We start from the raw sequence: 13,484 nt of genomic DNA on the forward strand, positions 1-13,484 counted from the left end.
GGTCAAATTAGGGAAAAGTTATGCAATTAAACTTGAACTTCTTTAAAGAAATCCAGAAAATTCCGATTACTTCCGAAGATATGCCAGAAAAACCGAAACTTGCCGATTTCCTTTTTATTTTTTTCTTAGGCTATTTGAACAGATTGCGGCAAATTACGGGCACCTGCAATGTTATGCGTGCAAATAAACGTATTTTCCTGAATTCCGGTGCGAAGAAAAATGTTTTAGCAGCCTGATTCGTAGCAAGGTCGTCCATTTACGAGTGATAAAAATAACGCAAGAGCGCTTTCAAAATCAAATCGCGAGTAAATAAACTGACATGATAAACAACGAACTTCTTTTTGGGATCGCCAACCGTAACGGCCAGTTGAATGCAATTTCCGTACAGTTGAGTGACGTATTTGGATAAAGCCTCGGATAAAGCAATGCGCGATAAATAAAATTTTGCATACAACGGATCGGTGCATTTTACCTGCAACAAGACCTGGTGAATAAATTGGGCCAAATTACTATCAACACAGCGGAATATTGGCATTTTATTTCTTTGCATAATCACGATTTTACATTTTTTGTTTTTATACAAGAAGTGGGCGATTATTTTTAAGAATTTGCATAAAAATTTTGTTTCAAGTAAATTTGATATTCCTAAAGGAGTTAACCTATAAACCTAAAAAAATAATTTGCATGAAACAGATTTGTATTACATTATCGATAAAAAGCGGACCCAAACAAAGCATTTTAGTTATTTTGTTTCATTCATTAGGAATTTTTCGTTAATTTCAGTGATACTAGTTCTTTGGTTAGATTATAATTTTGTTTAGCTTTCAAAGGTGTGTATATTTTGAACAGGAAAATGTACTAGGAGTTTATTATGCATAGAAAAATGACAGTTTATTAAATAAGGATCCAATTTAGCATGAACACGTGATCTCGAAATAGGCAATGTATTTTTGTACATATTTCAATTTTTTTATTAATCAAACTATAATCTATTTATTTTAAGAAGGTAGCGGTAGAAGGGATAGGGAAGCTTTAACCTTCACTGTGATTGGTTACAACACGTGTCAGTTTTACGCTGACAAATAAAACAAGTGACGAATTTTGTAAGCTGGTAGTTTCTGTTGCCAACTAAACTATCGAACTGACCTTAGCTGTTAATGTCAAAGCGTGATATTTCTACTTTACAATAATTTGGTTTGGAGAGTATTATAGGAAGCCGTGGAGAGTACCTATCATACACACTTCCTGGAAAATAGAAAATTTGCCCGATAGGTCTCATGGACGATTCGGGCTTAGGGCGCGAATGCACCATCAATTTCCACTGTGTGCCGCGAGGTGTGGCGTATATTGTTGTCTTCGTAATGCACACATCAGATTTTTACAATATACGATATGCTTGTCTTATAGGAGCATCTGTGCTGTGGTTAAAATTTCAAGAAAATATTTATAAATAAGAAAGTTGACATTACGCAGTGTGCGGACGTGCACATTAATCATCAAGATTTTTATCGGTTAAGGGTCCTGACTCGGTTCCTGAGCTATAAGCTACCGAATGCAAAAGGAACGAACTGAGTATCTTGAAAACTGTAGGAGTAGTTAAGGCCATTACAGCGCCTTCCAACATTTGTGGTTTAATATTTAGAGAACTTATGAAATCTAGCATGCCTTGTGCCATATCACACAGGAAAGACCTACTTTTGCGCGATACGATCTACCCGTGAACATGACAGCACACAGCATGCTAGATTTCATGTTTTCTAAATATTGAATCACCAACTATACAGGTTAAAAAAAACAAGTATAAATTGTGCACAGGTCTTGTGCAGATAAAGCGAAATAGCTTTTGTTTTGACATCACCAATGGATATATTTCTTGCAGACGTTTCAATCGCCCGTTGTGAGTACCCTCTTCTGACTATCCGTTCTTGAGGTATAAGCGAATATACACGATCACGATAAGAGGTCGAGGGCTGTGGTTGGTAGAAATTAATTCCTTTCGTTGAGACCTTTTATTAGAGTATCATGAAGGATAAAACTAGTCCCCCCCCCCCCCGCCCTCTAGCCCGTACTTTGATAAGAGGGCAGAAAGAAGGGCAGTAGTTTGTAGAAAATGGTTCCTTTCGTTGAGACCTTTAATTAGAATAGGCACAATGAGAGATAAAATTCATTTTTACCCCCCCCCCCCCCCCGGCCCGTCGCTCACTGATCTCGAAAAAGAGTCGCACGGGAAAGTTATAGTTTGTTTATTTCGATGAGACCTTTCATTACAATACCATGAAGGGTAGAACATGTGTTTACCCCCCCCCCCAATTTTCTAAAGTTTAACTTGGCACCACTAAAGGCATGCGTATGCAAAATCTGAGACCAATTGAGTTGTCGTATGTAAAAGTTATGCACGTTTCACTTTCAAAAACAGCATCTCAGGAAATAATTCGGGGGGGGGGGGGGGCCTTTAAACGGCGAAATTTGATGGCCGTCTGGCACACCTTCAAGGTATAGGCAAAAAATTCCAGGATTCTAGGACCATTGCCAGTTCAAAACGGCAGAAGTGGGTCCGGACGGACGGACAAAACGCAAACAATAGCACATTTTTTTAAATTCTTAAAAAATGCGCTAAAAAATACTTAGTTTGTCTTTTTAACCTTTTTTAATCACTCTTCAAAACACTATATAAAAAATGGAGACCTTCATACTACGAATTGAATCACCATTTTTTCTATATCAACTATGCATATTTTATATTGTTGTACAACAAATTGATTGCTCTTTTCAAATATCAACATAAAATTCTATTTTTCGAATCTCGCCAAATAAAAGAGTTATTGAGGTGACCCTCTTATCGCGAACGCGCTGTATATGATGTTGGGGAAGATGACTGTGGAAAATTATAAGAAGAACTCGAGGGAGAACTGCAATTTTTTCTAAGATCTTCCAGAGGATCTTTCATTTGTTATAATTATAAGATCATACACCCTTCTAAGAACAAAATAGATATCAACCTTGAAAATAAATATGGGTTTTTGTTTTTTGTTTTTTTTAATACATTTACTTATGTAGAGTATTTATTGTTTGCATATCGAGTGCTCGAACCTGGGTTGAGTTGAATTTTTCATCTGTGGTAGAGATGGGAATTTCCTTAGATCAGTTTTGAGCATTCTGCCGGCTACTCCGAATTAGGTTTTCCTGCAGTTTTCCTAATTCATAAAGTAAATACAGGAGTAGTATAGAACAACTTAAGACCTTTTGCAGGGGCACCTATAAAAAGCATTATGCGGGTCACTCTATAATTGGGTGAAAGTCTGTTGAGGGCCCAGCACAAGAGAGGCACAATAAATAAATAAATAATATAGATTACCTACAAAAATAAACAAACTCCTAAATACTGGAAATTCATTCAGAGAATGAGCTGGAAATATATGACAGCAGTATGTGCAAGTTTGCCGTAAGTATATGGAAGGTTGATGGAAGATTTGAAAAGGGAAGATTCATACCATTTCTCTCAATTTCTACTCCAAATCTCCTACCTATGGTATTAGCATTCCTTATCTTTCTGCATGTTTCTCAATGTAAATAAACCTTCACACTAAGGGTAGTGGTGGGAAAAGGCCAACCAGATTTTGATTACTTTAAGAAATAAATTGACAAACTAAGAACTGAAAACAAATGTAAAAAGAAAGTATTCCAAATAAAGTACAAAATAAATAATGAATTATAAAACCCATTCATTACAAACCACCAAATTTGAATGTTAAACCACTTACCAATTTTCCCAATCTGCTTCAATTAGATCTAAGTAGCTTGCACATGAATTATTTACCAAACATCTTACTACACCATTGAGCAACCAAGCTTTTATTAAAGCTCGATAATTTTTTTAAATAAAGTGACCTTCCAAGGCCGAAATTTAAAATGATCTCGCAAAGGTGACATTGAACGTAAACATTGCGTAGTGCTTTTTTTCTCGTCGCGGTTGGTAGCGGTTTACTGTCCATTTATTAAATAGTTCTTCGTTTACGTTTACGCGAATGAGTCTAAAGTAGTTCATTTAAAAGTTAGTTAAAAATCTGCGAACTCGAGAGTCAAAAATTGGCGCAAATAACAATTTTTAACGTAAAGCGAAATTTAAATCGTCTCGACACGTTAGCCAACCTAAGCGGTAGAGTACCAGAAACAGCTGTTATACCGAAAATGGACGAATGCCAGAATTTGGATTTGTGTTTGAAGTTACTCAAAAACTCTTTATAAAAATTAAATGCTCTGCATTGATAATCATGTAAATAAAGTGGCGATAAAGGAATTAGGTTTATTAACTATGGACGACAAAATGTGTAATATAAGTAAAAGCTTTGACAGTGAAGGAGGTGACTGTTCGGATGCAGATATCGAAATAAATAACAGAATCTTCAGCGTCGAAAGCGACGAGGAATCAGTTAAACGGTTTAACGATCAAGACAACTCTGTGATTTGGTTAAACGACGAGGACTTCGCCGACGATCTCGAGAACGTTAACATCAACAATTTCTTTCATCGCGTCGATAGCGATCAAATTATTTATCAAACGAAGAAAAAGAGGCTCAAACTCGTCGGTAAATATGTAATGGGCGACTTATTAGGCGAAGGTTCCTACGGCAAAGTGAAGGAGATGTTAGATTCGGAGACACTGTGCAGACACGCGGTTAAAATTTTAAAGAAGCATAAGCTACGTCGGATACCTAACGGGGAACAAAATGTACAAAGGTAAATTTTGGACTTACCGTGCCGACGATCCATGCGATTAATGCGGCCATTCGATTTCGGTACCTGTAATAAGAATTTCGTTTTCAGGGAGATAAAGTTGTTGAGAACGCTTAAGCATAAAAATGTAATTAATCTAGTCGATGTATTATATAATGAAGAGAAGCAAAAAATGTATTTAATTATGGAATTTTGCGTAGGAAGCTTGCAGGGGATGTTAGAGGCGACTCCGTTAAAAAGATTTCCCCTGTTTCAAGCGCACGATTATTTCGTTCAATTAGTGGATGGACTGGAATACTTACACAGTAGGCGAATTATTCATAAAGATATTAAACCGGGGAATTTATTATTAACTTTGAAAGGTGATTTGAAGATTTCCGACTTGGGAGTTGCGGAGGTAAGCTTTTTTACGCTCATTTTATAGATAAATAATTTTTGATTGAAACGTTAGTCAATGAGAGTTTGGTTATATTTTGTTTTATTACCTTATTAATAGAAAAAGCACAGAAATCACAGTGACTGTTGCTAATGTGGTTAGGAACATTTTGCATGTGACAGTCAGCACCGCTAAGAGTGAGTACCCACTGACCTCTAGAATAATAAAGAAGTCAAAGGTCATGAAGTTTTGGATAATTGTAATCTATTAATAATCTCACTCTGTTTATATAAACTTATCGATTATCAGAAATTGAAGTTGAACGGGGAGTTGTTCAATTATTTGATTACCGAATCATTAAAAATACATACATCAATTGTTAACATTTTCCTCATGCGTGCAATGAAAGGTTATCAATGTATACTGAGAATGCAGTAAATCTGTATCAAATTTTACATTGTAAGTAATACAATGTATTGCTGGCATTAAACTCAATTCTAGTATGGAATTTACCAATCCTTAAGAAGTTGGTGTTAGGTTAATGACATAAGTACAAAAGAGATAACTGAGGACTGTTGTAATTGAACCATGTTTAGACTTTGTTCCTGGACTTTCATTCATATTTTTGCTGTCCCGCGTGGCGTAGTGGAGCGGAGGCTTGATTGCACCTCAGATTGCACTACTGAGGTTCGAACCCCAATCTGAGCATGGATGTTTGTAAGTGTATAGGGGTTGGGTTGGTAGAGCAGATCTGGCTGAAACCCCGCCCTCTTACAATTAGAGGCAAAAATAAATTTATACAGGATGAGTTGATTCATTTAAATATGTTTTTAGAAAATTATTCACTGGTAATTGTCCATTACAGCGCTACGCTTTAACATCATTGGTTGGATTTAAATTGTTGCAACTAGCGGCAAGGCTAATGTCAAAAGTAGTCGAATTTTGTATGAAAGAAGAAAAAGAGTTGGAAAAGAGGTACCATGCGTTACCGTGTTATAGGTATTCATGCTTCCTTAAATTTAGTTACATTGGTAGCCCTGTTTGCCGTGAGTAGACTACTGTTTATGGCACATCCGCCCTTTTTTTGTGTATATGTCGTAGTCTTTTAACGCGCAGTCATTGATGGACTGCTGAATTGACAAATGACACCTACATGGGGGCAGCCATGATGTGCACTCACTTGGCGCGAAATTCAAATCAACTAATAAACAAGCATTAACCTCACGTTTTCTAAATAAATTACTGTGGCACGTCATTTTCCAAGGCAGCAATAGTCTCAAAACTTGAACACTAGGAAAATAACTAAAATGTGCACATCATGGCGGCGCTCATGCTAAGGCCATTTCTACCTCTTTGCAACTGTTTGATCACCAGTTCATCTTAATTTATAAGTTCGTGTTCCTAGGGCCAAGCGATGGAGTCTCTTCTTCCTCTTCAAGATCGATATAAATGGTATCCCTTATCGATCTAGAAGGGAAAGGGAACTACTCTACACATGAAATTATCAGCGTTACACTAAATGACTAACCCTCGTACTAGGCTTTTTGTGAAATGACGGATTTCACTAAAAGACTACGACATATACACTGTGTCCATTTTTCGAGTGCCACTATGGGGATCTCGCTTACCTTAAGAGATAGAAAGTTGGTTAAATGGGGGCAAAGTTGCGAATTTCCCTGCTGAATAACCATCTGAAAAGAAATTTAAAATATCATCAATAGTTCTGAAAATATCGCAAAAAAACGAAACATTCTGATTTTCGTTTTTAATTTTTTCATGACAAACTAGACGTACTAGACATTTCTAATTAACACATTATTCAAATACTTTTCAATGGAGATGTGATTCGAATGTGACATCTCGTTTAAATAACTTTTAAGACGACAGAGAAACACGTGGCAACTTTAGTTTTTCTTATGGGCGCCATTTTTAATTTTGACATGTTAAGATTACGCGAGAGATTACGATATATCACACATGGTGGTTCAGTATCACATTTTTCCCAAAAATTCAATTTTTAATTTTTTGGGAAGAGTACTTTGGAAAAACAAAACGTTCTTTTATTGTGAAAAAAAGTTTGACAGTTTGATGCATATGTCCGGTTGCAGCGTTGGCATCAGGGAACTAGATGTGTTGAGAAAATTCGATTTTCATATGAACAGAATTGAACCTTCGTTTTGCAAGAAAATTATAATTCAAATTAGAACAAAATATATAAGAATAAATAATATTTTAGCAATAAACTAAACTAACACAAACGTAAATGACATTGCTTGAAATAAGTCAACATTTTGTTCACAACAAAAGAACGTTTTGTTTTTGCATAGCACTCTTCGCAGAAAATGAAAATTGTATTTAAAAAAAAAATGTGATACTGAACCAACATGTGTGATATATCGTTGTTAAGAGAAAAAAAGACCTAATCTCAAAATGTCAAAATCCAAAACGGCGAGCATAAAAAAACTAAAGTTGCCACGTGTTTCTCCGTTATCTTGAAAGTTATTAAAAACGGGATGCTATATTCGAAATCTATTGAAGATATTATAATTTCTTTTTAGATTATTATTTAGCACAAAAATTCGCAACTTTGCCCTCATTTAACTAAGTTTCTATCTCTTAAGATAAGCGAGATCCCCATAGTGGCACTTGAAAAATGGACACCGTGTATTATTCGGTCACACAATCTGCCACATAAATAGGACACGGCACATTGTGCTGGGGGCGTGAATAATGGGTAATTTTTGGGCTACACATCCACGCTAGAGGGCGTACTATTCGTGGTGAAGTAGAAAAATGATTTTTTTTTTAAATATACTCAACAAACATGCATCGAAAATACATGCATTGACGTCAAGATATACAGGGTGTTGCATTTAAAAAATACTAATTGTGGGTCAAATGTCAGAAACGGTTTTCAAAAATTTTTTTACTACGCCACTAGCTCGGAAACTAGATTCTACGTATAAATATCTAAAATGAGTAGGCAGTTTTTACCTTTTTCTATCTTACATGGGTAGTAGGATATGATAACGTCCCAAATAGTCAAACTTTTCGTTTTCACCTAGTATCTCAGAAGCAAACATTTTTTGCACGAAAAAGAAAATATACAGGGTGCGTCAAAAAGAGTTTGATACCAAAGTTGCTTTCATTAATGGAATAGTATTTTTTAAATCCATTTTCGACTTCTGTGTTAAATTGTACGCAAAAACAAAAATAATGCGAAAATGGATTAAAAAAATACTGTTCCATTTAAAAAATCAATTTTGGTATCAAAATCTACTTTTTGACGCACCCTGTATATTTTATCTTTAGTGCAAAAAATTCGCAAGAAAAATTTTGATTGGCGCATTTTTTAGCGCATTTTTGCAAAAATTTTTTTGTTGTAAAAAGTAGCTTTTAATCTCACTTTGGCTGGCTGGCTGGCTGGCAGTAAATGCGCGCCCGTAGAAAAACGCTTGTAAAAAGACAAGGAGTGTACATGTAACTATCGGGGCCGTGTAATTAAGAACGTTAGGGATGGGGCTACAAGATTTGGAGTCGACGACATCTGGACGCCATCCCCGAGCGTATTATACTAACCTGGAGATTTTTCAGTTTTTATCTATCTTCTACAGTTTTTCTCCGATTGTTTTCAAATTGGTGTCGTCGGGAAGATCTTGTCAACGCGCACAACTCCTGCGTGGCGGAATTTTGTTTTTTTTTCCTAGGGGCGAAATAAACCACCTTTTGCGCGACGCGCTTCGAGGTGTAGTCGACTTTGGGCGCCCAAAAGTTTCTTACAGCGCGAATCGCGGTCTCTCTTTCGCGTGTCACTAATAGAAGGTCGAGCTATGTGAAGTACCCAAAAGTTGAATACGATTTTATGCCGGGATTTTAGCGAAATCTACCAAAATGTGAATTACGAATGAACGGGACGTCGGAACTGTGTATCGACAAAGGGAATGTGGTAACCCCCGACGAGATCTTACTGATGGTGGAGTAGAAACTTCAAACGCGAATTGCGAGTGCACGGTAAGTGAGAAAATGGTACCGACAAAGTGAACGTGGTAGCTTTCGGCAAGATCTTATTGATGGTGGAGTCAATATTGGCTAATAAAACACTGATCTGCCACACAAAAATGCGCTGAAGTCCCTTCGATCTCACACGAGGACTTTGATCATTTTTTTAACCCAACACCTGATTTTTAATTGAATTTGTTCCATATTTTTGCTGCTCACTGTACATAATTTGTGCTGACATTAAATGTATAGCACTTTCTGATGGATTGGGTGGGCACATAAACATTTATTTAATTAGCAATTCTCTGCTGTCGATCATATTATTCAGGAGTTTTCACATAAAACAAATAGCCAAGTATTTACACTGTGTAGCAAGATTAATTAGCCCAAGGTAGCTAAGGGAATAGCTGCCATTTAACACGTAGTGAATTCGGCAAATAAATTTAATAGGCTTCTCAATTCTTTCGATGGAAGTAATGTACATGGTTTCCCAAACGACCGTACAATACTTCAGTTTATGTCTTACTATTGTGATGTACAGGGTGTTCTGTTAACTATACTTTTATAGCGGCGCTCTCCTTTAATTATTAGTGCTATCAAAAAAAGTAATACAGGGATCATGTGCTCTTTTTGGATCAACCAAGGATCAAACTTAAAATGGTGAAATCAAAATTTGACAATATCACTCCTCGATTCACTCACCTAAAAGATGCGGGGGAAAATCCAAACATTGTCAATTTCATAATGAAGCTATTTTGCTTAAAAGAGATACAGAATGTTTATTATTTTAATCTTAATAAAAAAAGAGAGTATATTAAATTCTCTTTTCAAAAATATAACACTAAAAAATGAAAAAATGATTTAAAACTCTTTTTGAATTTAATTAAAAATTAATTATACTTCGTCTAGTATAAAAACAGTTGGAGTTAACCGCCCACTGCAAAAGTTATGTCTTTTCTTCAGGTGGGCTAGATAGAGATGAAAATATAATAGCATAATTTGTGTACACCACACAGGCGAGTCACTGTCACTTGTTACTAGATGTTATTTAAGGTGCCTATTCTCAAAAGGTTTGATCATTTGATGTGGTCCGTTTAAAGAATACTTCACAGCTGATTCTGACAGGGAGTTTTAATTTTATTAAACATAAAAACAGAATTCCATGGCTACCTACTTCGACAATAACTATTGAACGGAGTATAGGGAAATTGTACGTATGTATCTGCTGAAAAGAATATCTCTGTATAATTGATTTATGAAATTCTCAATGGTTCTCTGTTAACACAATGACCAATACTAAATGATTAATTATATTCTAGGCCTTAGATTTATTTGCGGTGGATGATACGTGCTACACCGGTCAAGGTTCACCTGCATTTCAACCACCCGAAATAGCGAATGGGTTAGAATCGTTTCCAGGTTTCAAAGTAGATATTTGGAGTAGTGGCGTTACATTGTAAGCAAACAGTTAGTTAATATTTTCCTTAAACGACCTAATTGTTGTTAATGTGCAGTGATTGAATGTATTTTAGATATAATATAACGACCGGCGTGTACCCTTTCGAAGGTGATAATGTATATAGATTATTCGAAAATATAGGCAAAGGCGAATTTGTAATACCTGCGGAATTAGAAGAATCTCTTAAGGAACTGCTTCAGGGCATGTTGCGTAAGGATCCGGAAAAACGACTGACTGTACAGCAAATTCGGCAACATCCGTGAGTATCAGCTTTCTTCTTGTACACACAGTTAAGTAAAATTGGAGTATTTTCAGGTGGTGCATCCGTAAACCTTCACGAGATAGTATTCAAGTCCCCATCCCTCCTTTAAAAGGTGACGAGTGGCACAATATGACCGTACTGCCTTACTTAGTCGATCATTACTATGAAACTCAGAGTAATCAGGAGGGAGACATACAATACTTTACGGAGCGTCAATTAAATGGTAGTAAAGATTGGTATGAACTAGTAGTTAATTATTGTTTTTGTAGAAGAAAGGAGAAAACATGAAACTCAACAGAGCAATGGTATCTCCCAAAGTAACCAAATGCACCAGAGTTCAAAACGTAGATGGAAGAAACCTATGTCATGTATTACAGTCAAGAGGTTTCCCGGCTGTAAGCAATCGTGACATTTCTTTTGTACTATTTCTTAAAACATATTTTTGATAAAAAAAAGCGCGAAAGAGTATATTGAGTATTTTGACCAGTGTTTGTATAAATTTATATTGTTGTTTTGTAACTATCTTTTTAAGTTTATTGTTGTTATTAACTTCATTGCTCAGTGATTTTTCATGTTATGGTTAAATTAGAGATTTTTATGAAGAACGGACAACAACAGTGCCATATATGTATACATATTAAAGAAACAGTATGTTGAAGTGATGTATTTTTTTTGCAGCAGTTAGACATGAACTGGTCTGAATAAAGCCTGGTTCATAGCTCTCCATTTCTTCGTTACCTAATCAACAACCAGTAATTTTTATGCTTACTGCTTGTTGATTGGCTGACGGATTAACTGAAATTGTGAAACGGATAACTATGAACGAGGCCTAAGGCAATTACGGAATTTTTTTAAATCTTTTTGTTTTGATAAATGTATTCATTTATGTTTATATTTCAGTTATTTAAAATTTTTGTGTGCACAAAACTTTCAGTATTTTGATTTGGAATTAATGGGGATTTACGATAATTCAACCATTTTAACTATAGAAATCACCATAGAAACAATTGTCGTAATGATTGTAACCATAGCAAAATCTACCAACCCGGTTAATCCGGTTGAATTATCGTAAATCCCCAATATTTTTCTGCAATACACAGTGTCTCTACAAAGCAAGTCTTGTATGACCAGAAGTTTAGTTTTTTGTATGCACCTATGCATTGACCATTTATTATCAACTCAAACTCGCCTATTTTGCCCAAACAAGTTAAGTACAATTTTGTTCCGTAAGAGCTTTAAAAACAAGTTTGATCAAGTGTGTCCAAGCTCAGGATGTCTATCATGGAGATATCGGAAACCATAGAAGATGTCAAATTAGGGAAAAGTTGTGCAATTAATAAGTAATTATCATGCTGTAAATCAAACCAGAAAATTCGGATTACTTCCGAAGATATGACAGAAAAACTGAAATTTTTAGATTTCGTTTTTTTTCTAATGTTATTTCAAAATATTTGCAAAAAATATAAAACACTTTCTCATTGCTACTATTTGCGTTCTAAAAGACAGTGATACAATACAATACAATGTTTCGTTTTGGAGAAATCAACAACTTTATTTTTTTATTATACCTGCATCAGAATCGTTTGAACGTGCGAAAAAAGGCGATTAAAGCACGCCGAGCTTTAAAGTTTGCTAAGCAGCATTACTTCAAATATGACATAATGAAACTATAATCTGGAACTGAAATAAAGAAAGGTAGAAGATTTAGATAACTTTGATATTTCCTGCATATATGCCAGCTTTAATGATGCATTTAAGCCTTTGTTTGAAAAATGCTTCCTACATATCCAGGCCAACAACTTTTCATATTCTTTTGGATTTGGATTTTGCAGGTAAGTTAATGTAAATTTAATTATAAATAAATAACTTTGAAATCTGGTGTATATCTAACATGTTTTACCCACCTCTGCAAGTATAGTGTATATTGGAGAGAATTGATCCACTACATATTCAGACGGGCAAGGTCAAGGACATCGCACCCTGCTGCTCGCGCTTTCCTCCTTTCACAACCATCAATCCCTCCCCCCCCCCCCTTCACAAGCGGTTCAAGGTCACTACTGTACACAGTTTCTATCTGTGGTATTTGAGACACAACAAATGTAACCATGAGCCACTTTCAAGTTGCTGATATCCATATATCTTCTCTTATACAGGGTGTTACACGACCGTTCGAAAAAAAAATCGGGTTGTAGAGGGCATCAAAACAAGCACTTTTTCCAAATAAACCGAGGGTCCAACGTGTTTCGTTTGGGAGCCACCCCCCAAAGAGTGTTGAAATCTGCATTTCTTCTTTAATTTTTTTCTCAGCAACCATAAGAGTTACAAAGTCGGGTGGCATGTCTTTGAATAGGTTTTTGGGTATGCTCTTTCCGATTTTGCAATTTTTTTTTCAAAATTCCTACCCCTAAAGGGCGCACCCCTAAACTAGGGTGCAAAAAAAATTCTGATTTCGACGAAATTTGGTATCTGGGGTTTTTTTAACATGAAAATCACGAATCTGAAATTAGTTTTTGAAAATTCGAAAAAAAAAGTTCCACTGCAATTCTTGGCGGGACAACGAAAATAGAGATAATTCCACGAAATTTGTTGTGTACATACTAAACGAGTTAAGGAACAAAACTGTCGAACAGTTTTTTTAAATAACTTTTCAAACA

The 13,484-nt window shown here is 35.6% G+C and overlaps 2 protein-coding genes across 3 annotated transcripts in view; one reads left to right on the forward strand and one right to left on the reverse strand.

Moving 5' to 3' along the window:
• LOC116175729 (glycogen debranching enzyme) overlaps positions 1 to 5,342 on the reverse strand; it is a 33,613-nt gene extending 28,271 nt beyond the window's left edge. Inside the window, exons 1-2 of the mRNA XM_031493996.1 lie at positions 5,220 to 5,342; positions 4,755 to 4,800 (exon numbers count right to left, since the gene is read on the reverse strand). Of these exons, the coding sequence (XP_031349856.1) occupies positions 4,755 to 4,800; positions 5,220 to 5,278 (105 nt within the window). The 5' untranslated portion in view covers positions 5,279 to 5,342. The remainder of the gene's footprint in view (positions 1 to 4,754; positions 4,801 to 5,219) is intronic.
• LOC116175733 (serine/threonine-protein kinase STK11) lies at positions 3,971 to 11,488 on the forward strand. Of its 2 annotated transcripts, none has more exons than XM_031494001.1 (6): positions 3,971 to 4,737; positions 4,825 to 5,131; positions 10,429 to 10,565; positions 10,642 to 10,827; positions 10,884 to 11,053; positions 11,103 to 11,488. In XM_031494001.1, exons 1-6 carry the CDS (start codon positions 4,253 to 4,255, stop codon positions 11,237 to 11,239), a joined length of 1,422 nt encoding a protein of 473 aa, XP_031349861.1. In that variant the 5' UTR covers positions 3,971 to 4,252; the 3' UTR covers positions 11,240 to 11,488. The 2 variants fall into 2 exon arrangements, with proteins under 2 accessions (XP_031349861.1, XP_031349860.1); XM_031494000.1 differs by having other exon boundaries at positions 3,973 to 4,737; positions 11,100 to 11,488.
• Positions 11,489 to 13,484: the final 1,996 nt, after the last annotated feature.

The sequence above is a fragment of the Photinus pyralis genome, unplaced genomic scaffold, assembly GCF_008802855.1.
Source record: "Photinus pyralis isolate 1611_PpyrPB1 unplaced genomic scaffold, Ppyr1.3 Ppyr1.4_LG7, whole genome shotgun sequence".
In the NCBI taxonomy this organism is placed as follows: Eukaryota; Metazoa; Arthropoda; class Insecta; order Coleoptera; family Lampyridae; genus Photinus; species Photinus pyralis.